The 25,178-nt window shown below is 36.7% G+C and overlaps 1 protein-coding gene across 1 annotated transcript in view; it reads left to right on the top strand.

Moving 5' to 3' along the window:
* The window catches only part of OTOG (otogelin), a gene marked incomplete at its 5' end in the record, with an annotated part of 99,221 nt that overhangs the window by 49,225 nt on the left and 24,818 nt on the right, over positions 1-25,178 (top strand). Inside the window, 13 exons of the mRNA XM_084263128.1 lie at positions 550-688; positions 949-1,083; positions 2,149-2,295; positions 2,935-3,054; positions 3,883-3,999; positions 5,282-5,438; positions 6,453-6,479; positions 9,026-9,193; positions 11,265-11,543; positions 19,096-19,207; positions 19,872-19,951; positions 20,324-24,051; positions 24,629-24,797. Coding sequence (XP_084119254.1) covers positions 550-688; positions 949-1,083; positions 2,149-2,295; positions 2,935-3,054; positions 3,883-3,999; positions 5,282-5,438; positions 6,453-6,479; positions 9,026-9,193; positions 11,265-11,543; positions 19,096-19,207; positions 19,872-19,951; positions 20,324-24,051; positions 24,629-24,797 — 5,378 coding nt within the window. The remainder of the gene's footprint in view (positions 1-549; positions 689-948; positions 1,084-2,148; positions 2,296-2,934; positions 3,055-3,882; positions 4,000-5,281; positions 5,439-6,452; positions 6,480-9,025; positions 9,194-11,264; positions 11,544-19,095; positions 19,208-19,871; positions 19,952-20,323; positions 24,052-24,628; positions 24,798-25,178) is intronic.

Raw genomic sequence — 25,178 nt, 5'->3', positions numbered from 1 at the left:
GAAGTGTGACAACCCAAATCGTGGTTCTTTTAAGGAACTTAAGCACCATAATAGTGCTACTGAATTTTTTCTTTTGTACTTCTGTGAAATTCTTACTCAAGCAGAGTATGAATAAAGACTGTAGAAATAGGATACACTGCATGTTGATATTAATTTTCAGCTGGTATAGAAACAAATGTTCTATGAGATGCTGAAACAGAAAGTTTTATCCGTGGGGCATGTTATTGATTGGTTATTTGAGTTACTACAGAATAAATTATATTACTTTGGTGGCATTTTTTGCTTTGTTTTTTCAACAAAAGAAATGGTACTTCAGTGTTGATGTATTCTAGAACCTATAAGTTCAAACAGGAAGAAACACAGACCGATGAGTTCAAGATGTACACACACACACACACACCCCTGCGCAAGAGAGAATCAATTCTAGTTAACTGTGGACAGAAGTGTTATGAAATGCTTGCATGACTTTTTTGCTTCTCAGTGCAATAGCTGTAATCCTTAGTCTGTGGGTACAGTTGATATTACCATGATTGGTCATGCATTTTTCAGCATTTGCCAGCGTGGATCGTTTCAATGCACCTTCCATCCTTGCCCATCAATGTGTACTGCGTATGGGGATCGGCATTACAGAACGTTTGATGGACTAACATTTGACTTTGTTGGAACTTGTAAGGTTTACCTAGTAAAGGTGAGACTTTTTTGTAAAGGCTCTGAAAACCACACTTAAAAACTACCTGGTTAAAACTAACTACCCTTCTACTTATTTCCAATCTGTATGCTTTCTTGAGTTCTATGTATTGTTTTTTAATCTTTGATGTTGCTTAGACTTAGAATACTCTATACTGTAATGATTATACAGAGAGTTTTCTGGTAATAGAACTATGTAACAGTATACATGTGTATATTAGTATATTTTAGAGAGTCCTTTTTTTCCCCTTTTTTCTTCAGGGTACTGCTTCAACCAGTTTTTCTGTTGTTATAGAGAATATTAACTGCTTTAATACTGGAGTCATTTGCAGAAAAAATGTTTTCATTAATGTTGGAAAATCCTTTTTAATATTTGATGATGAAACTGGAAATCCAGTAAGTCTCAGTATTTATCTCCAATCAAAAGGTAGCTTTTGTACTTCTCTGCATGTTTTTACCTTTTTTTAGTGCAAACTTAACTGTGTCACTTAAGTAGCAAAGGCATAAATACCTTTAGCATGAATACTGATCACATCTGGATTGTTCTATGGAAAACTTAACAAAATCTTGTACATATTTCACAAAAAGATGAGGTGATTGTTGTTCTTCTTTTTTTCTTTCAGACTTAATACCTATTCAGTGTCTCAGGAAAGGTCCATATATTTTTAAGTCAGTGGGAGTTTTGCTATTAATTCCACTAGAACTAAGAGTTTAGTCTGGTCTGGAATGTATTGGAGGAATATTAATAGCAGTCTCTGAAATATTCTCCGCAGACTGAATTTCATTTTTGTTTTCACCAAACAGTGAACTCTGTTGCTGTAAATATTTAGCGGGGTTAGTAATTTTAACATAAATGATAGAATTTACGGCTGATAGACTGACTATGTACAGGAAATTGTGCCTCTCTGCATGAGTTATTTTGTAATTAAGGTAGACATCTTAGTCCATGCTACAAATAATTTGGAATCTGTTCTTAGATGTAGAGGGGAATACTTCATGTAAATAAGATGGCAACCTCTGGATGCATGTAGACAATTCCTTATTTGAAGAAGATGCTCCATGCATCTTTATAACTATCCATAATAAAACAAACAAACAAAAAAAAACCCCACCATGTGAATGCAGTGGTGTATAAGTAAGCGAAAAATCATAACTGGGAACCTTAAGACTAGTTTTTTACCTCCTGGGTGAACAGTTAACATTTTAATTGTCACTCCAGTTGCTATTACACACCCTGTGACATAAAATCACTTTTAAAAATGGGAAACTTGTAAAAATACAGCACGGTTCACAATCAAAATCCAGACCAATTTTGTTTAAGTATTTGCCCCTGTGTGGCCTTCTGTCAGTTTTTTGACTTCTGAGAACCATTAATTTTATTTAGGTTTTCATTTCCTCTTAAATGACAATTTTATGAAGGCATTATTTACATCATAAGCTGCCTTGTTTTATTTTGAACAGAGCTTTTCTAGTTACATAGACAAACTACAAAAGCTGCTGTTATGGAAAGCTGGATTTTTCACTGTTGTTCATTTTCCTGATGAGCACATCACCATTCTTTGGGATCAGAGAACAACAGTTCACATACAGATGGGTCATCAGTGGCAGGTAAATGGAAGTCAACACTCTCATTGCCATTCTTTTCAGGTATTTTTGTAAGTCTTAAGATGCGTTATCCTTATTCAAAGATTAGACAATGTGTAGAAATCCTGTAGGAGCTCAGTGCCATAGTCAAGGAGAGAAGCATTCAAATACCTTGTCAATTAAAAATTCACCCCCATTTACTTTTTTCCCAGTCGCTATTTACTGTCTAATTTCAGTAATAACAGAAAAAAAATACCTTTGATGCAACATTCTCCTCAAGTATTCATTCCTTATGTGACTGGAGCAGGTGTTAGTTGGCTGAAGAATAAAACTGTGTACATAGTTAGCAAACAAGTCACTTCTCTGAACAAAAGATCAGCTTCTTTCTCAAAAGCTTGGAGGTATTTAGTTGTAAGAGAATAATATTAATGTTGTCAAAATATTTTCCATAGCTTTGTTGTCACAAAGAGCTAAACTGTTTTGTCTGAAATTAAGCTGAAAAGATCAAACCCTAACAAATTTATAATTTAGCAACTGAAGTGAGGAATTTTAAGAAGCAGGTTTTGAGAAGGTTCATGGGTGGTACTGTTTTGTATCACCTGGAAACATGGAAATATGAGGGGTTTATGTGTGCACATCTTCTTTTTTTTTTTTTTTCCCCAGGGTAAATTAGCTGGATTATGTGGAAATTTTGATTTGAAGACAGTAAATGAGTTGAGGACTCCAGATAATTTTGAACTTACAAACTCACAAGAGTTTGGGAACAGCTGGACAGCAGTAGAGGTAAAAAGAATGTGTTGGCTAGTAGATTTTTTTTTTTGCTGTTACATCATATAATTTACCAAGTATGAAGTCAGACATTCATTCCTGGAAGTATCAATCAGGCAACAGTGCAAACAGCAATATCAGTGGTTCTTACAGATATAGACCAATAAGGAGAAGAAAATAATCAGCTTTATTTTGTACACAGCAGTATAACGTAGAGAAAATGCTATGCAATATTCTGAATCTATAAGTGCGTCTTATTTAAGACACTGTTTGAACAGTAATGTAGTAATTCTTTTATTTAATGGAAGAACTGTGTGTTCTCTGTAGACTGTGTTGTCAGTTTAGCTCATCTTTCTTAGCTGGGAAATACTGAACTGCGAAACCACAGCAGTGGAAAGAAATAATATTCTTTCCATATGAAAAGAGATATATTGAACTTTTTTAATGTCACGTGTCTAGTTGTGCTCATAGAAGTGTTCCTTCCTAGTACTTAGACTAAAAAGATCTGATTTCTGACACTTATAACGTACATCATGTGAGTGAACTTCATTGTACTGAAGGATTGGGACTGCATGGTGTCTCCCATTAGACCTCCATGTATGTACGTGTTTTTGATGCTGCTTTCAGACAAATGAGATATTTCTTCAGATTTTATACTTTTCCTTTTCTGCAGATAACCATCACTTTTAATTCCGTAACTTAGTCTGCCCTTAGTTTCATAAATTATGCATTTTTGTGCTTTACACCTCTTTTAAAAAACAAAAAAATCCCTATGCTTTGCAAGATCAAACACAAAGTGATTATGAAACAAGTTTCTCATCTTGATTTTGCTTTTTGTTTAAGTGTGTTGACAGCTCAGACATTCGAAATCCATGCAGTTTGAATCCCCTTAGAGAGCCATTTGCCAAGAGGGAATGTGGAATCCTGTTAAGTGAAGCATTTGAAGCTTGCCATCCAGTGGTGAGTTGTGGTCGCATACAGAAGGATGTGAAAGTGAACCTATCACTGGAGAGAAACTTTACTCTTCAACTCAAATCACTTCAAATCTTCATCTTGTTTTTCCATAGAATATTTTTTCTATTATAACAAAAGACAAGACAAAGAAATTATAACCCACAACTATTCAGATTCTAAAATGTGAATGTTTAATTGGACCTGTTATAAAGGCCACAAAGGAATTTAGATTTCTCTCACTGAAAAGGTGGTGGGATCCATAGTCCAACTGGAGTGCATCTACACCAATGCATGCAGTATGGGCAACAAACAGGAGGAGCTGGAAGCCATTGTGCAGCGGGAAAACTATGAAAGAGTTGCCATCACAGAAATGTGGTGGGATGACTTGCATAACTGTAGTGGATGGCCATAAAGTCTTCTGGAGGAACAGGAGAAGAAAGAGAGGAGGTGGGCTAGTCCTGTGTGTTAGGGAGTGTTTTGATTGTCTGGAACTTGAAAATCTTTTTCACCAAAATGGTTATCAAGCCTGTCCCAGGCTGCCCAGACATATTTAAATAAATTGACAGTTGTTTTTAGGCAGTATTAGATGTGAGGAACTAATTCCTAGAAAAAGCATGTATTTCCTCACTCAGGCAACCACAGAGTGGTTAACATTAAGTTTGCTCAGGTGACTCACTACCCACACTGGTAACAGATTTGCTATACAGCATGTTCTGACCGTCAACAGGCTCTGGTTCACTGGGAGAATGAGGGAGAACTGATTTCTAGACATAGGTCATATGTGGAAAATGATATATCCCAGAACAATCAGGTACTGAGACTATGTTGCATGGCTCAAAGGGTGTTGCAGAATGATTCTTAGGGAGAAAGGAGATTTCATAAGAAAGACAATCAAGAATCTTGTAAGGTTGCTTCAGATATTATTTTGTGAGATAGGGGGAGCTGATGTTAAAATTGTATTAAAGCAATCCCACTTTAGTCCACTATATAACATAGGTAGTAATTAAGTTTCTCCTAAGTGTGTAAGTATTACTTGAGTATGAATCCCTGTAGAATGTGTAACAATTCAAAATGCAATTTTTCTTTGAAATGTTGTCACTTAAGATTTCAAAAAAAAAATTAAGGGAAAAATCATAAATTCACTTCTAAATTTTATGCTGTTTTTTTCTTAAACATTATCTTGTGTTTCAGGAAGCATTTAAAATTTTGAAAGTGTCATAGCTTTGCATTGAGGTGATTGTTGCCAGTGTCTCTTTGAATATTTTTTATGTGATATTTCTATTTCCAGATTGATGTCACCTGGTTTTACTCCAACTGCTTGACAGATACATGTGGTTGTAACCAAGGAGGTGACTGTGAGTGTTTCTGTACCAGTGTATCAGCATACGCCCATCAGTGCTGCCAGCATGGAGTTGCTGTAGACTGGAGGTCCCCTAGAATTTGTCGTAAGTTTATTTAACTAGAGCTGCCAGTCACTGTCATTGTCTCTGTTCATGAGCTCCAGGCCTGAAAAATCCATCACATTAAGTTTGCTCAGGTGACTCACTACCCACACTGGTAGGAAGACGAGTGTGTGCTTCTCACTGCCCTCTGTGTTCACTTTGTCTAACTGGATTACGTGTGCTGCTTTCTGTATTTGTGGGTGCCACTCTTCTATTTTTAATTCCTTGTCCTGTGATGTGGAAGGAAAAGTTACAGAAAGTCTGTATTAGGATACAGCATTCAACCCTCAAAACAATGTTAAAAGCTCAAGTAATTTCCATCTTCAGTTCTTAACAGGGTGTAGGAAACCGAGCTGCATTATAGCTCCCCACCCCCAGAGCAGGTATGAGATGTCACGGTCTTCTGAAGAAAAAAAGAGTCGTTTTTTAAGCAGGATTTTGTCAATAGCATCCCAATTCAACAATGCTTAGAAAGTGTAAAGAAACCTGATGCCTTTTTTTTTTGCACCTAGTGCACGTGCCTAACAGGAGATAGTTATTTCCACCAGGTTGTGATAAAAAACTGGAAGATAGAAAAAATAGAGGGAATGAAGCCTTTTTCTACCTTTGTGGTTGCACAGAGAGAGTATGCAGCTTGCTCAGTCACACATGAAACTTGCCACAGAGCAAGAGGGTTACTCCTAATTTTTGATAGAAAAGGTATGTGTGCTTTGATGTGAGCATGGAAAGACAGCAAAGTTTAGTCTTAACCACTAGAGGTCAGAAAAAGACAGCTGTAGATATTGGAAGCTTAGTCGTTCCTGCTAGAAGACAATATTTTATTTAAATCAGCGTAGTTTAAATTAGTATTTTATTTAAAGCAGTAAAGTAAATATTTAGCTTTTTTTTTTTTAAATTTTTGTGCATGAACTAACTTGGCCAAGCATTTGGCTGGCTCACCCTTTCGTTGTACAGAGTAATAGAAAAACTGTTTATCTGTGGAATTCTAACTGCATTTCTTTTCTTTTTATTTTTTAGCTTATGATTGTGACTATTTCAACAAAGGTAAGTCCTAAATATGTTGATAAAATGTCAATACACTATTTGGTTTCTTTTATATAAATCTTTGTGCTTTGTATAAAAATAAATGTGTTAATGACAATGGTTGCAAATTTATGCATTATTTAAATAGACAAGACTCTGCTTTATTGGTTTATTTTATCTGTTAAACCATTCATGATCTCCTGTGCAGCCTCAAGAGGGAGCTAACAATTAAGATACCTCAACTGTTTTGTGCCCAAATGGAGATAACTCATTTAGGTATGTCTGACCTAGCTTTAAGTTCCTGAGTAACTAGTCTTGCAGCTGCATTAGAGTGGCTCTGAGAGAGACGTCCAAAACTTGTTGAAGGTGCTGGAGTAAACCTTGTATCTGCACTAGGTGCTGTACTGTTGTGCCAACAGTGGAATACATATTCAGACAATTTTGAAGTTGTATTGTGATTGTCTGCATGGTTAGACATGGCATATTTACAAACACCTCAAGCCAACCTGATGTGGGGAATGGTCAGGGCTCCGGTTATTTATTCTGCAACTCTTTTGTCAGGCTTATGTCTATCCAGATGGTTTGTGGTAGTTTGATCTTCTGTAAGACTCCACATTGCAGCAGCTCACTCCCCAAAAGATCTTGGAGGCATTCAAGAGTTTAAATTAGAAGAGACTTGTGCAGCATGCTAGGCCCAAAGGATACAGCCAAGAAACTTAGATTTTTCTGATACCCTGACTGCTGAAAAGATTTTGAGTAGGGTCAAATTGCTAATGCAGTGGATTTTTTTCCTAAATTACTATTTAAGCCTTTAAGTTAATTCAAATAAAGAGTAGTTGAATATAAGAGGTGATTGTGGTTTTACATTTCCTTTTTGGTTTGTTTTATTTGATAAATGAAGTGCAGTCTGATACTCGATAATCTTATTGCAGTTGTAAGAGATTGAAAGTCCAATACCTCTAACATCTGTGGTAGTAAACATCTGTGAAGTGAAGTTAGATGATAACATGCATTTAAAGTGTGTTATTTGGTTTACTTGTTACTGAATTCTCACTGACAGAAACTGGTTGAAATAGTGGAGACTTGAGCATATGACCAGCTTGTAATAAATACAGTTATTGTATACTTCTCACTTCATATCTTCCTACTGTTTGCTAATCCAGCCCATTGTTATTCAACATAGGAAGTTTCAGAGCTGCTAATGAGGGGAAAAAAAAAATCTCTAAGATGGATATTTTCTTCTCTACATGAAATATAGCAGCATTCCCCCAAATCACTTAGTTTTGGAGACAAACTCTCTTAGGCCAGAGAGATTTTCTTTATGTAATTCTATCATGAATCAGAGTAAAAAAGCTCCAGTTCTACTAGAAGCAGGAGCAGAAACCTTTTGTCTTTAGTAAGGGAAAGTTCTCAGCTGGTAACTGTGGCTTCTCAAGTTTTGCACGGCCCTGAGGTATAAGGCTTAATCATAATTACGTTTCCAGAACACCAATTTTTAAAATATTTTTTAACTCCCTGCACTGAAGGTAGCCAGGTATCACTGCACATGCTTAGCTAAGCATGGGCTTGTGTCCTAGCTGGCCACCTATTTATGCCATTAGAATCTAAAAATCTGGATGCAGTGACACCTCCTTAAGATTTCAAAACTCTTAATAATAAATTTCAAGATTAGGGAGAACCAGAATGTGAGGGCAGGTTGCAAATTTCAGTCCAAACTTCTAACCTGTTGGAACAGATTTAAGGGTGAGTGTTATTAGTTGCAAAGATCAGCTGAGAAAAACTGGGACACTTCTACCTTAGATATTTGCTTGCTGCATTCTGGCTTGTGGGTAAAATGGTAGTGAGATGAATTGCTCATGCATGGTCTGAAATGCCTGGCTTTAACAGAGAAGTTTCCAAAAATAATTTCCAATAACATTATAAAATAAACTTTAAAATACTTTTCTGCAGAGAAATCAGAACTAAGCAAGGTGGTGTGACACTAAGTTTTGTGAAATAACTTCATGTGCTTTGTTTTGGGTTTTTTTATTCATAGGTAAAGTATGGCTATTCCTTTGCTTATGATGCTGATTTCTTACTGTTTCACTTCCCAGCAGTTACATTTGTATCTGTACTGTTCAAGTTCTTTGATAATTGATGACAAAAGCCCTTTTATTTCCTGCAAAATACCTCATATTTTGGACACTAATAAAACAGGTTTTAGAGAATTCTAAGGACTGTATAATACAGTCAACCATACAAATAAACAATTTAGAGGAATCCCAGGGTGGTCTGTAGAACACTGTTGACTCCTAAATCAAACAACTGAGTCGTCAGCTAACTTTAGTCAAGTGAAGAATGAGAGAGAGGAAAAAGAACATATTCTTGAAAATTAAAACTAGGTATTTTGGACAGTTTTCAAAACAGCTATTTTCTAAAAGAGTTTGGCTTTGTTTTGGTTGTCACAGTTTAGTGCATGGCACAGGGAAACATAGTCAGGGTGGAGAGGTGTTTTTCTTTATATGCTGTATCGTAATACATTTGGGACACTTGACTTGAAAAGTAATTCTGTTCGTTTTTCTCAACAGCTCTGGGAAAGGGCCCATACAAACTGGTCAGCTATTTGGATGGAGAATTTGTAATGGCAGTGAAGCTGGTGAATGGTGAGGTTTTTCCAGTGAGAGAAGATGATTTTGTTCCTGGTCATGCAGTGAGCTTTATGTTGACTTCAGGACTCTATAAACCCAAAGCACATGGTAAAGACAATGTAACCTAGAGGCTTAAATAAGGCAGAGCAAATTCTGCCCTTGAATATGACCATGCGTTTAAGAATATACCAGAGTAGATCTGGGTCAAAAAATCTTTTTGGTTGATCAGCTGATTGTGCAGCTTAATGTTCTCTACCCAAATTTCCATTTGTTTGCTTTTACTCAGGTGATTATAGCTTTATAACAGATACTTTTTAGTTTAAAACAAACAGCCCCTTCTGGCCCAACATTTAGAAGCAGCAAAACAGTGCCCCAGGTATCTGTCACTCCCCCCTCCCCCACCACCTTTCCTCTGGCAGAAATGGGACACCGGAAAGAATGGGAGAGAAATGATACAAGCGAAGTAGTCCTTCGTTCACTTGCTCTACCAACATTGCATGTTGTCTGCCCACTTGTACAGAGATGCCCATTGGCACTAAATTGAGCTTTGTAAGGATTTATACTGCAAATTTGTTTCCTTCAGGTCCCAACTTAAGTTTCCACTGAAGGAATGTATTGCTTATTCAGCAAATGAAAGAAGCCTTGCGCACCTTCAGACAGGTGGAGAAAGCTTGCAAGAATATATTAAGCACCTTGAGATACTGACTAAATGCCAGAGTTGTCTGCAGACACCAATTTAATAGCTATAGAGCATTTAATACCCACTGGAGCCTTGATACAGTTTTACTGCCCAGAGTCCCCTTTTAGCTCTTTAGACAGCCTGAAGTTGGCTGTCTTTGTGTAATCAAAGAAGAGATATGGGTCAGTTGAAAAAATGACAAGCATTTGATTAGTAATACTGTTGTCTGTAGCATTGACACAAGAATTCATGCAACAGAATATCCAGGACCAGATTTCTTTTATTACTCCTAGTTTTGAGACACTTGTATATTGCATTCAATTTGAATTTAGAATTCTTGCTCAGAATTTAACTTGGCAAATGGAATTTTTGCTTTATTATCCAATTTGAGCAAATGCCTTTTCACCATTTGGCTGTGGACAAGCTAATACAATCAATATCATACTTTTCGTATCCATGTCTTCATCTATGTATCTTCACTCTTGATTCTTGCACACCACAGAAAAATGGTTGCGTTTCACCAGTTTCAAATCATAGTCAATGTGAAATTTTGGGCATTGATATAGCTGCCTATATAGCAGGTATTACACATTGCATTGACTGTTCAGTGTTACTTATCTGTAGCTACTGGCTACAGGCAGTTAATAAAAAGATATTCACAAATGCCACTCTGTTTTTCAAATTTAATTAAAACTTTTATGCTCAGAAAACAAGTTGGTTTTCCAGAAATATTGTACCAGAATAGGATAGTATATCAGTTTAATAGAGATTATGTGTTGCTATGCATTCATTTTTTCAAGCAATGATACTCAGGCCTGGTGGGTTAGTTTTACAGATTTTTACAGTAGTTTAGTGGTTATTTTCAAAAGAATAGCAGTTTCCTGCAAAATAGAATTAGATAATTCCATGAATAACAGATGCTGGTAACAGGCTCAAGATCTGCCACTCTGCCATTGGTTGTGCAAAGGCTTGCTTGAAACCAGCAGCCCTGTTTTCAGGGTAAGGTATGTGGGTATGTTGGTCAAAAGACAGACATTGCTGTGAACATTTTTAGGGGAAGGGCTAGAGGGCTGACTGCTTAGAAATAAGGAAGGAAAGGTGTAACCTGAATCTGAATACAAAATACATTTTTGTAATTTATTTATAATGAAAGGGAAGGGTCTTAAGCTATAAAGTCCTGATGGCAAATGTTCTTTGCAGAGCTAGTTAGATGCTAGCTAGCTAGGGCTATATATCCTTTATCCTGTTGTGGATAAATGTCTTAATCTGCTTGCATACCTGTTGAATTCTCTGGGATATTTAGAAAACTAAATAACCATCAGAATCTAGCACTCTGAAATCAGTTTACCATAGATTTTCTTACCAGATTCAGTCTGTTTTCACTGATAAGGTCAGATTCAGTTTTCATTGCTCATGTTTGTGTTACATCAGAATAAGTTTAGTTTTTTATGCATATATCAAGTGAGTGAGTTCTCTCTGGTTTGGGTTTTTTTTTTTCAGATTCAAACTTGATTTCATTTGAAATGGCTGAGAGACCAAATTATTTTCTTCAGCTTACCTCCAATAATACCCTTGTTCTTTCTAAATGGGAGAAAAGAGAAGCATTTCACAACAGATCTACATTTGTCATTCACAAGAATACATGGCTTTCAGGATACAGCTCCTTTGAGTCATTTGCAAAACCAGGATACTTCATCCACATTTCAGCCTCCTCAGTTGAGCTTTTGAAGTACCAGCATTCAGAGACGTTCAGACTGTCTACACTTTTTAAACTTGTAGGTAGGTAATTAAAAGTTGTATTTTATGAACAGCTGTTTGATTCCTGTCAAAATCCAGGCTAAACGGAATTGATATTTTCAGAAGGGAAATGGTTGCTTACTTCTCCCCTACGTTACTGGGAGCTGTGCTTATACAGGCTCTAAATCTTGTTTCCTGAGCATTGTATATGAGGATGATGTTCTAGGGGTTTTGGTTAAAAGCCATTAAATAGCCTAATACACAAATTTGCTGTATTTGCCAACTGGGTTTGCAGTACAATGTGAACGGCTGTGAGAGTATTTCTACCTACTCGAGAGATTTAAAAAAACAATAATTAAAACAGATTAAAAAAATCAGTGCTCATTCACACTTGCTCTTTTTTAAATTAGTAAAGAGAAGAACTAATAAGAATAACTGTTTTCACATATTCTTGGGAACCATGTGCTGTGATGTGTCAAGAACAAAATGTAAGGGTTAGATTGGCCTACAAAATGAAGCAAAGCAGATTATTTGTGAAACCACCATTTATTTCAGGAGTTGCCTGTCCTCACACCTCAGATATATCACATGCATTTAGATGACTTCATGAACTTCAGTGACAATTACTTCTTGCTGAAACCACTGGCCTGTGTGGTGTATAAAATGCCATGGTCCCCACAAATGTTTATTTTTATGTTCTAAAGCTTTTTAACCTGATGTAATTTTAAGTGCATTACCAATTCATTTATTGGTATGTATTCTTGGCAATAACATTTTTGGAAATCAGTCCTTCCTTCTCTGAAACAGAATATTGTTTTGCAACAAATGAATCATGGCCTGGCCATGTTTTATGGTGATCCTTTTGAATCTCAGCAGAGACAAATTTGAAGCGGCGCTGACTTCCGTGACAGAAGAGGCCAACTGTACGCCTGATGGAGCTTCTTGTTATCAAAACATTGAATTAAAGTGCTAATGGTGGCATTGTGAATCTGCCGATGTTTTGCAGTGCATTATGCTGACAGCCTAATGCAGCTGTTGACTGGCACACTCCAACTTCAGAAAAAATGACAGATTTTGTCATTGCCAAATGCCTGTTGCCTCTTGACAAATGCTTGTAATCACAGAGCTGTTGAGGTTTTTTAACAGCAGAATTACAGAGCTAATGATATTACCAGGATATTCGGACAGCATTTCAAGCACGGAACTTGTTTTGGGCATAACAAAAATATCTCCTTAGTCTTTTATCTTTGAGGGATGAATGAAGAAGGTTAAAATATGTTCCAATTCTCAGTGGTCATCCATTAACACAGAATGGTATGTCTTTTCAAGTGTGAAGTCTTTAGTCTCCAGTCATTATACCAAAAATCCTATCTATGCCAATGGAAAAGTAAAACAATTTACCTCAGCAAGTGGGATCAGATCAAATGATCAAGAGGCATTTCATTAATCACCACATCCGAGGGCTTGGGTTTCAAAGTTTTATAAGCAGAGAAACACAGGGCTCGAATCTTTCTCCAGTGTACTTTCACAAGGGCCAGCCTGCTGATGTAGGGTAATTACATGGTCTAAAAATACAGCAGCATTTGTTTAAGTTAATGGAAAAGTTACACCAGCCCCAGAGTGCACAGGCAAAAACGTATTGAGTTTCCTGCTGACTATTGTGAATGCTTTGCATATTAGATCAGAAACTTTTGAACCGGGAACAGCTATTCCTGCAGAATCAGAGGATAAATATCGGGAGCAGAATAATAGGCCCAGTAAATCCCCTTGGCCAGAAAGTTCCTCATGAGATTTCTTCATGTGCTGTGACGCACATTCAAAAGGAAGAATTTTAAACGACCTGGTGACCACAGCAATAGATACATGTTTGCTTCAAGTCAACTGACAAGTCACTTTTTCCAGTTTCATAGCAATAGATATTGTCACATTGAAATAGTTTGACTATAAATTGCACAGATCTGATGGGCTAACACTGCAAAGTATTTTCCATGAGAAGTCAGTTCAGCTTTTAAATTGGGTTATCTTCATTACACTTAGATGTGTCTGCTGTCCTGGTCCCACAGACATTTGAGTTGATACCTGCCTTTGAATTTGAGAATATACTTACTCAAAAGAAAACACATTTTGCATTCTGTGGAGGCATTTTTACTGCCAGTGGATTGATATGCATTCAGGCAAAAGAAAGAATGTACTTAGTCTTACCAGATGAACAAACAGCAGTGGTGTCATGGAAAAGGGATCAATTCATATTTGAGATTATTGGGAAATCAGTGGATGCAGGAAACTGATGATCTTTTCATGGATTTTCTGTGATTTTCTTACCCATTTTATAAAGAATGTGCTCAAGCTACTTGCCTTTTACCTTTCACAGAAGTAATATACTTTACCTTTTTAAGATCACTGTGAGTTAATTTTGTACGTAAGTTATAAAAACTGTGACTTAACTCTGTACAAATTCTGCAGTAGAGTTCTTAATGATCTTGGTTATGTGCTCTAACAGTTAAGTTGCTCTAAATATAAGGCCTGTCTTCGAATTTTCAGCTAAAATTAAAACAGCAAGATGCACTTAGTATATGCATGCTGCCCAGTAGTTTCTATTAAGTGTTTAACTTCAATACAGGGCATTTTTGTTATTTTTAATGTTTCTCTCTTGATTAACTGAAACATTCAGAAATATTGTACAAAGCTGAAAATTAAATTCATTTTAATGAAAAACATTTTTTACAGAAGTATCTTGTATTTTAAGTGGTATCATTAACTATTTTCTTCAAATGTATCCATTTCCATCAGTAGAATTAATTTTATTGCATGTCCTCTATTACTTATAATAAGTTGCTCTTAAGTTTAATTGGAAGTCATATACTTTGTCAGTCCAAATGATCATGATGTGGGGCCTGGGATAGGATAATGCTGAGCAACTGCTCTTGTATCTGCAAATCGCAGGTATGTCACAGAACACATCTGCTTGGTAGCTCTTGGAATCAGACTGACATAACTGAAGAATCCATAGAATCATAAAATCATTTTGATTGGAAAAGACCTTTAAAATCAAGTACAACGTCTTTCCTTTTGATACCACAAACACAAACATTTGACTGAATAAATAGGAGGAGATTAAATAGTTATGATAGCAAGATTATATAGGATTCTAACATTGTAGTAGTAAACTAATAGATAATTATGGTTGCCTTTCAGTGATGTTTTAGCTGGGCTGAAAGTTCAATTTTTCCAGTGGTACTTACTTACATTTCTTGTTACAGAAACTTAGAAGTCACGGGAAAAGTTTGTTAGTGGTTTGTGTTAAGTAGGTAGATAGGGTTTCATGTTTCTAAACTTGTAGCTGAGGAGATAGGCAATCTACGTTACTAAGCAGAGTTTTGCTGTGTTATAAATAGACCTAATTCTACAGCAATTTTTGTTTCTGCTCAATTTTTTGAAATTTTTGGGAAAAGTAGAAAACCAGAAAAAAGCATCAGGTGAGAATGAAAATTCACATGCTTGTTTTTTGAATTACATTTAAAACCTTTATTTTAAATGTAGCCTTTTATTAACATTAGAACATTTCAACTTTTAAGTGTAGGGTTGGGTTTTTTTTAAGCAAATAGCCATTTTCTTGAGCAAAAAATGAAGTTATTAATAATATAAAGATTCTTACTATGGCAAATTTTGTCTCTCTGAGGTTAAAAGTATAGGAAAAAAAAGCCAGGATGGACTTGTGAACAGTTGGGATTGTGAACACACAGGAAAGTGCCCTATGAACTAAGAAAGGTAGTTAAAACTTAACAGAACACCACAGTCTGGCAGTGATAAAAAAATTAAAATTCTTCATTAAATAGTAGTAACTGTTCTCATAATCACAGAATTATTTCTGAAAGCCAGAAAGAATTAAAATCATAAGGTACAAGGAACAAACCACTGCTCTGATGTCTGATCAAATGAGAAAACAAAGGAGTTGGGGAATAGCTTTTTTCTTCTTTTTTTTTTACCTGCATGCATACAAAAACTTTCTGCAGAACTGTAATGTGTTGATATACTCAGGTCCTTTTAGGTAAAAGAGCTGTGGGATAAGCAGGCATGTCAACTGGAGTGACTGTCATCCAGGGCATAATTTACCATTTTGTAACGGATTTGCTGTGTCACTGAACAGCAACAAATGCTGGTAGATTTCACCAGGAGACACACAGTTATTTTCAAATGCCATGACAGATCCTTTTGAGGAACACATGCCTGATAGACGAAGCCTGACTCATTGTCTGTAAACTGTGTATCATTCCTTTGTTATGAGTGGACTGTACTGTTGCACAGAGTTAAGTAAGCTTGTATTGCTGATTGCTGGAGAGGGAATTTAAGTATTAAAAAAATGGGAAACGTGTGGTGGAGGTGGCTGGTTAGCATCCTGGCTAGCATAAAACACTTGTGCCATGACACTGGTGAAATCCACAGTTCCTGAGCTATAGTAGCTTCTCTTGCAGGTGTAGCAATATTGTAATGATAGCATAGCTAAGAGGTTAGTCTGGCATAGAAGTTAGTATCTAAAATCAATAAAGAGATTGAAAGGAATATTTCCTTCAGCATAGGGAAAAGGGTTTAAAGCGCTTTGTTAGTGCTTTTCCTTATATCCCCTAATGATTGTGGATATTGGGTCATAATTAATATGATGTATGTACTAAAAAGAAACAAAATAATCTATTATTTTACCTAGTTATAGGAATACTTTGTTGTTTTCTTGGCTTAGTCTTGAATTCATGTTAGTTCAGAACATGGCTCTGTGTATCTGTTTCTCCTTTTCCTCATTTTCTATCTAATCTCTGTTTAGTCTAAACTTTATCAGCCAGAGCTGCATCTTGCAGGGTTTTTCTTTACAGTGGCTTGTACAGTCAATCAGCTAGGTCCTTGGGCTGTTCAGGCATTCCAGAGGTGGTACTGCCAATAGTGAAAACTTTATGATGAATGACTGAACTGACATTCTCCTAAAGCTGGAAAGTCATTTTCCCATAATTCATATGAAAGCACAGACCTCACTGTAACTGATGGGTTTACTGAGACGCACTGAAAGCTTTTGAGATACTGGAAACCGATTCATGCAATATATTAAATTCTCCCTGTGGTGATTTGGTCTGCTCTTCTATGTAATTTACATACTAAAAAAAAATCTATAGCTTGGCCTGGCATACTCAGTTCTCTAAAAACTCTTTACTGGAAAATTACATGTGCACTGGTTCTACAGATCTTCCTTGAAAAAATTTTTTATGACCAGGTTCACGAATCTATCTGCTGTCCATACTTCTTTCTGCAGAAGTGGAGAGGAAAATTTGCAGACAAGCATGACTTCGTTCATTCTTGACTTAAAGTGGTGTTTATGAACCACTCGACAAATGCTACGCCTTTATGTTGAAATGTGCAACACATGCAATACTAGCATACTCCATGAATGTAATCTGTAGGAAAGCTTGAGGGAAACATGGCAATCATTTCATAAAAGTCTAAGTTTCTTTGGAGAATGGGAGACAGTATGTTAATCCCAGTGCCTGGAAGTATTAATTCACGATCACTGTTCTGCTAAACTGAGAACCTAACATACTTTGTTAAGTTACAGTATGTCTTCTGCAAAGTTTGTCCTTTTATTGTGTTTGAAACTTCTGTGATTACCAGTGAGGTTTGTGACAAGAATTAAAATTCACAGATCTGTCTCTGTAGTTCATCTGGGGTAGTCTGATGAATGGAATTGCCTAGATTCCACTTAGATAGAGTGTTATTGCTGATTAATACTACTGTTTTAGATTGTCTGTGCTGAAATGTCTCTGATATGTTCTGTCTTTTCTCATATATGTTCTTCTGTCCTTAAACCTTGCCACTCTGACATGTAAGTACATACAAAACCCCATATATATCAGCAAAATGTATGGAAATATTTCCCTCCGTTAAATTTAAGCAATTTAAGGTGGTGTCACTAGAAGGAGTCACAGAAGAATTGTGACATGTACTAAGCCTTTTATGGGGATGGAACTTTATAAATGCATTTGTTGCTGTCATTAAGAGTCATGTTTTCAAAAGCTGTGACAAGGTATGTCCTTGGGTAGAGTGGCATGTAAAAAGGATAACACTAGATGGCAACATACACATTTTTTGTTTGAGTTTGAATTATACCTTTGATTTAAGAGAATTACTTCCACTAAAAGTAAAAACATCAATGGTTAATAGTGGCAGAGATATAATTCCCCATAAGTGCTGATGTCCTGAAATTGCAGGAAGAACAATTTCTTACTTAGGATCTTAATAGAAAACTTGAACGTCTCCAGGAAGACGTAAAAGAGCTACTCTCTATCTCCCTCAAGCAAAGATCAGCAAAACTTAAAAGCAAGAAGACTTCAAAACACAAAAAATATAAACTTTTTACAAGTATTAAGCATTTTCTTTTTGGTCATTAATGTAAACATTGTTTAAGAGCAGCTACAACATAGCTCTAAGATTAGGTTTACCAATTTACAGGGTACCCATGTCATTACGGTAGCCTTCTGTAAGGGAAGTGTCACTGCTCTGCACTGGCAGCTACAGGAAAGAACTGAGGTGGACTGTTGTAGTTCAGGTGCTGAAATTCAGATATATTAACATTCAGGTATATTGCATAAGTCATGCAGGCATTGGAAGAGCCATGAGGCTAATCTAGCATTGTGTGGTAAATTATTCTGTGTGCAGATGGGGCAGGACTGTAGCAAGAAAGAAAGCATGGTGCTGCACTTGAACATGCAAGTGCATGTCACCACGTGATGACTGTCACAAATTAGTTTCAGATTTAACAGTGTTTCTTTTTTAATTTTGTAAAGTTCCTGCATAATTAAATAAGCACTAGAAGTATAGCTGATTATTATTTCTGTTTGTTCTCACTTTGAAGTTTAGCTTCCTCTATCTGCATTTGTACTTTACATTTCAAGTAAGTGAATTTGGAGTTTTTCAATAAACACTGTCTGCATAGATACTCTGAAGGTGTTTTGGGGGGTGTTTCCTTCTTATTTGTGGTTTGTTGGTTTGTTTTTTTTTTTTTTTTTATAATTCGTCACAGTGTTTCATTATTGATACTATTTTGTCTGGTGAAGGATATGTATTGAGTTAAATTTTGTAAAACTAAGTATCTCATCTTGTATTAATTGCTTTGTTCATTGTAGGAGCGGTTAGAATTTCAAATTGAAAATGTTTTGAGGTTTGAATTATTTTCTCTTGGAGTGAATATCTTACTGCTTTTGAGAAGATTAGTTATATAATTAAAACTTAAAAACAATATTCTAACTTTCTGGCTTTATTTTCAGGTGATTGCAATATGCAGTAAATGTGGCTAATTCAATGTCTTGTTTTATACCATAAAGAGTAAAACAGGCTGCAGCCAGCACTCTAATATAAAACATGTAAACAGAAACTGTTTCTGTTTCTATGCTCTTAAGATATTAGCAGTTAAAGCGTTACCAATTTTATTTGTAGAGTATGCTAGTAGAAACAGAGATTTAGAGCTGCAGTGAATTTAAAGCATGCCTCTTAGTGACATGTATCTAAGTCTGTTTCTAGAAATATGTGAGAATAACAGATCTTGACTGCCTTTCAGATGTCAAATTTCTGTCCCGTTCTGCATGCGAATGGCATTATGATGCCTGTACAAGCCCTTGTTTCAAGACATGCAGGGACCCTTTGGGAAAAACATGTCAGGCAGTACCAAAGTAAGTATCTGTGTTTTTATGGAAAACTATGTAATTTGGATAATATATTTATGCATCATAGTAAGAATATGAGAGACCAGATGTAGGGTCAGTATTGCAGGATTGTGTTCTTGAATGAGGAGGTAAGTGAAGGGGAAAAGAAAAGGAACAAAACATGCTGTGGTAGCTAAGAGAAAGTGACATTTCAGTTGATAGGCAAGTAATGTCAGAGAAATCGACAGTATATTTTGAATTTCTAAGCTGAAGGGTATTATGAAGTATTATGGAGAGAAGCAATTACAAGTTCATTTCAGGTAACTGTGCCCCTACTTTTTATGGTATTGCAACAGACATATCTACCTTTTCCTTCCACTGGGAATTTGCACTGAGTCTAGTAAAACTGACATTTGGATTTTATGTGCTAAAATGTTCTTAAGCAATAGCATTCACTATTGAATGTTTGTTTCAAAGGCTGTGTGTTGTGGAGTTCGTGCTTTAGCTTAGATCTGAGTGAGAGTGGAAGCCATGGCAATGACATTTTGAAGGAGTAAGCTGAGGTAATGAGATTTGATAGAATAAGACTGTCTGCTTAAAACTACATTAAGTAAATTGTGCTTTCCTAAAATGAAATGCTCAATCCACTAAACAGTGTTCAAATAGTTAGTACTGATTGTTTTTCTTTTAGAGTGGAAGGATGCATCCCTGCTTGCCCTCTCAATATGTTGCTGGATGAAATCACTCAAAGATGCGTGTATTTTGAAGACTGTATGTTTGAAAATTTAATTTCTTAGTTCTTTAGTAAAACTTTCCAATATCAGTGATCAAATTTGTGTAACGATAACCTTGAATCTTGAGCTTACTAAGCAGCATTTTAGTTAAAATAATTTCACTCCTCAAAATCCTGAAACAAACTTCGAACTAAGAAAGATGCTCTTTCCTGATAAAATGTTTCAGTAACATTAGATGTGCAGCAAATGATTTAACGAAATAGTTTTTTAATTTGTCTATGAATTTTAGAGGTTTAAAGGCACATGAAAAGATCAGAATTATGTGAGTTAACATTACTTCAATTTAGATCTGCTTCCTTCATAACTATTCAGAAATTCCAGACTACTATTTACTTGTGTCTGATTTCAGGCATTGAACCTGCAGATGACAGTCCACCTTTGCCACCCAGCATTCACACCCCAGCAGTTTCACATGTAACTTCAAGTTTTGCGGTGATCAGTGAAGTGGTAACATCATTTCCTCCACTGCAAGCAAAGGACTTGGAAACAACACTTGCTTCAAAATTGCAACTCCCTGCAACTAGAGAAAAAACTGAATTTTCAGTTATTACATCTAATACAACACTTCCTACAATAACTTCAACATCAAGTATTTCTTCACAGTCAACAGAAATAACATCTGACAGAAGCACTAGAGCATTATCTGGGACAACAAAATCTAATATAAGCTTGTCTTCTCCTCTTGATATTTCTCCCTTGTTTCCATCTACTGTCAGTGCAGAAACAAAGATACAACCAATCAGTAGTGGTTCCACTAAACTCTTGAGGGCTACAGAGCCTCAGATGGTAGTTGCTACACATAGAGTGACTACAACTGCCGAGTCAGAAATCAAACCAGTTTCTACTTTTATTTTTACTGGAACACCACTTATACTTGGAACAACAGAATTTCCAGTCAAAACTAAGATGATGGAAATGCCAGAAATAACTGCAAGAACAGTTCCTACAAAAGAAGCACAAGTAAAACCAGAAGGTCTTACAACTTTTACACCCAGTTCATTTGAATCTATAACAGAAAAAACTACTGCGTATCTGCCCCCATTTTCCAAGTTACCACCTCTGGGCATGCCTTCATATACACCACTAGTAAACCTAACAGGAACTTCAGAAGGGACAAAAGTAAGCACAGGGCAGTCTTTTACCACAGTAGCTAATGTCACATTAACATCATTTTCTCCTCTGATCACTACTTCGTCTGTGTTAAAACCAGTGTCTTCAGCAACAACAGAAGCAGCAATTGTTACAACTGAACGAAGCATGAAGACTACATTTTCACCAATATCCACACCGCCTGTTCTATTAGGAAAGACAATTACAGATACAGAACTTCCTGTTGAAATGGTTCAACATCTGACTGGTACTGCGGAGGCTCCTTTCACTACAGCTCTAGGTCCAAAGTTAACAACTCTGCAAACTCAAGAGAGATCATCAGAAACAACTCTGTTATTTACAGCTCCTGAAAAAGAACCTCCCAAAACAACTCCTCATGTGGTGCATACAGCAAGTTCACTTTTCCCTCCATATTCACTACAACCTAGTTCTACAACTGAAAAATCTGTCATTATTTCTACAAAGAGCCCTTCAGCATCTGTTCCTGTTCCTGCTTCTCCAGCTTTGGGTGAATTAAAAAAAACGTTTAAAACCGTTTCCACTTCGGGATATCCCTCACATATTGTTCTAAACACAACAGAATTCCTGACTACATTATACACTAAATATCCTGTTGTGGCGAAGACTGTCAGAGTGACACCTTTGTCTGTTGAGGTAACATCTAAAATAACATCCCCTTTTGAATTAGCAGCAAAGCCAACATTTTTTTCTGGAAAAACATCTACCAAATACAAGTCAACTCTGGTTTCAAGTACAGTGAAGACGAGCACATCAGGATATTCAGGTAGTGTTACCACATCAGCAGTGAAAACATCTCTCTCATCAAAAGAAACCACCAGAGTTCCTTTTGTAGCAACAGAGTCAGCTCAAAGAACATCCATCAGCACAACTGAAACCACATTGTTGACAACAGAGCCTGATAGATTGCAAGTGGAAAGGATTACTAGCATTTCTACTCAAAAGCCATCCACTTTCCCTTCTTCGCCATTGAGTTCTCAATCATCTTTGAACATTTCTCTTCCTTCACTACCCTCATATGGAAAAGAAGCATCACTAACAGTTCTCAGTCCTGTGCATACACCCCATGAAACAATCTCTTTATATCCAAGAACAACTGTAGGAAAATCTGTGTCTCAGACAGAAGACATCTCTCCAGTCCTGACTTTCTCTACTTTATCCACTACAACAGAACAATCGAATCCAACAACAACAGTATCACATGACAAAATACCAGGCAAAGCCATTTTAAATATAACTTATGCCACATTCTCCTCATCCTCTGAATTCAGCAGTCAGCTCATAACAACCAAAAAAGTAATGGCAGCTGAAGAAAAATCAACCTTGTCCCCTTCTGTTGTACTTCCAGTTACAAAGTCCTACATTTTTTCCACCTCTCAGCATCTAGCAGATAAATTGGTTTCTTCACCTTCTTTAACACAAATGATGCCAGAAGTACCAACCACACTGAAGTATCCAGTAGAAACTAAAATAGCATCTACAGCCCCAAGTAGAACAGGTGCGGTAAAACTTACAGCAGTTACAGCTCAACCATCCTTTCCTCCATCTTCAGGAGATAAACTTTCAGAACAGACCCCAAAGGCTATGGCTATACCACATGTTTCTACTCAGAAGGCTGTGGAACTTGGTCATTGGGTTTCTGAGCCTTTGCTGAAAAGCCAAAGCAGTACCCCAATTTTCCAGTATCCTGCAGAAACGAAATCCAGTGGTTCCACAACTGAAGCAACTGAATTGACTTCCTCCTATCCCTTAATCACCTCACTACCTGAAGGCATTCATTCAAGTATGTTGCCTACCTCAGTAGGTCTTACACAAGTTATTTTACCAACTGAAAAAGAGTTGCATTTAACTGATTCAGTCACACAGTCATATGTATCAAGAACTTCCTCTATTTTGCAGTCTACAGTCCCAACAAGAACAACAGCTGACTTGACATCTGGCACCAGAATTCTCCCTTCCTCACCAGAAGTACTTGCAGCTTTGTCTTCTTTAGCAACAGTTAAAAAAGAAAGTCTACCTTCATTTTCCACAGAAAAGGCAGGTACTGGTCTAAAATTCACATGGCAGGCTTCATTTACACAATCTCTTGAATCAAGTCAAACACTTGAAACAACTACAGCTTCACCAGAATCTAAGTCAACCTCTTCAATGGTTCTGCTACCAGAGACAACAGAAATTCTCACTATGATGGGAGGTGGGCCCTCCATGTTTACAGACAAAAGCAGTACTGGCAGAACTGTTGTGGTGCCCGACCAAGACACGCTTTCAACCACCACCTACAGTCCTACACTTCCAACAAGTACAGTGTTGTCGACTATGGCCCGTTCACCAACTGCAGTTTCAGCCTCTTCAATGATTAGTAGTAGGGGGCAAAACATTAGCATTCTACCAGCAGCGTTAGATAAAGTGGAAGCAATAGCAGAATCCACCACAAGCTCTATGAAGCCCACCTATTTGTCTGTTACTCCAGAAGCAAAAGGAGCCATGTCCCTTGATACAATAAAATCTGAAGAGCTGGAATTAACAACAGAAGTCCAAGCCGTTCGTACTCAAGGTGCTGCTGTTACCCCAGAAACAGCTCAGATGTTTTACTCTCCATATTTCCCAAACACAACTGCAGTTCCTTCTAATGTAAGTGTATCAGTATTGTCCACTATACGTTCATCCTCTGAACCAAAACCTTTTTCTTCTATAGCTCTGTCATCCTTCAGTACTACTCAAACTCCAAAACTTGAAATACCAACTGAGCTACAAACAACTTCTGTGAGTTCACTGCTAATATCTGACCACACAAATGACACATCCTCATTTGCCTATTTATCCACCAAACCACTTTATGGCCTAACTACAGCATTTTCTGATGGACAGGCAACAGCTGAAGCCATGTCAGGAGTCACAGCATCAGTTTTTATGCTGCCTAGAGAAACAGCGACATTTCAAACTTGTACAGTGAGTAACTATCGATATTTATCTGTTTGGTTTTGAACATGTCTTGCTTACTTTTACACACTGATAATAAAATTGTGAGCTGCAGTTTGATCCCTAGGATTTAAAACTATATTGGTATTAAACAGGAAGCCCTATTACTTTCTCAATTTTTCAATATTAGCCTTATTTTCTCAATTATCTTCTCTAATATTTTCCTCAATTTTAATGATTTCATTGCCCCTAATGGTTTTCATAAGTGCTACAATACACTGGTTTGTGCCTCAGTTTTCTGAGAGTGACTGTTGCAAGAATGCTTTTTTGGCAAAATATGGTGCTCCGTATTATTCAATGGCAATTTTTGTTATGTTGCCCTCCTTAAAAGTATCTTTCCCTAGGTCCCTGTTGTTATTCCTATTTGCACCTTATCCCTATTTGCTTTTCATTCGCTCTTCACATGTAGCTTCTATCACTGTCACAGAGCTTTATAAGTATTCTGTACCTGAAGAATGTGAACCCTTTTTTGATCAAATACTCTATATTATTGTGATACTAGCTTGGTAAGAATGATAACCTCTGTCTTTCATTAAACATGCCTTAGCCAATCACAGAGAATGAGTGTATAAAATATATTTGCTTGGATGGACAACTGATCCAAGTTAATAAGTCACAGAACTGCCCGTATAATGCAACTCAACCCAGCTGTGGAGTTTTAGGATTTGCTACTCAAATGAATGGTGACAAATGCTGCCCAAAGTGGGAATGTGCATGTAAGTGTCAATTATGCAGTACTTTTGAAGTTAATTTAAGTAACAATTTAATGTATATGTAAGAAGGCTAAGAACTGACACTTCTGTACTGTGGCATAGAAAAAGAAGATGCATATGCTATGAGTTACTCGGTGTTTAATGCAATTTATGATTCTCGTTCTACATCCAGGAAAACGAAACCAAAATGTTCATTTAATATAGGATATCCACTTTTAACCTGCTTTTAGGCATCTGCAGTGGATATGTCTACGTGTGACTTAGATCTCTCTCGTTGTCTCCTGTCTATGCAGAGGATGCTTAGTCAATATAGTCCGTGGAATTTTTGGTTCACCCTCTGTTAACAGCATAGGGACTCTGGAAGCATAGCTACATGTAGTCACT

Source organism: Gallinula chloropus (assembly GCF_964237585.1).
Source record: "Gallinula chloropus genome assembly, chromosome: 4".
Taxonomy (NCBI): domain Eukaryota; kingdom Metazoa; phylum Chordata; class Aves; order Gruiformes; family Rallidae; genus Gallinula; species Gallinula chloropus.
The sequence above is the reverse complement of the archived record's forward strand: the minus strand, read 5'-3'. Positions and strand labels throughout refer to the sequence as shown.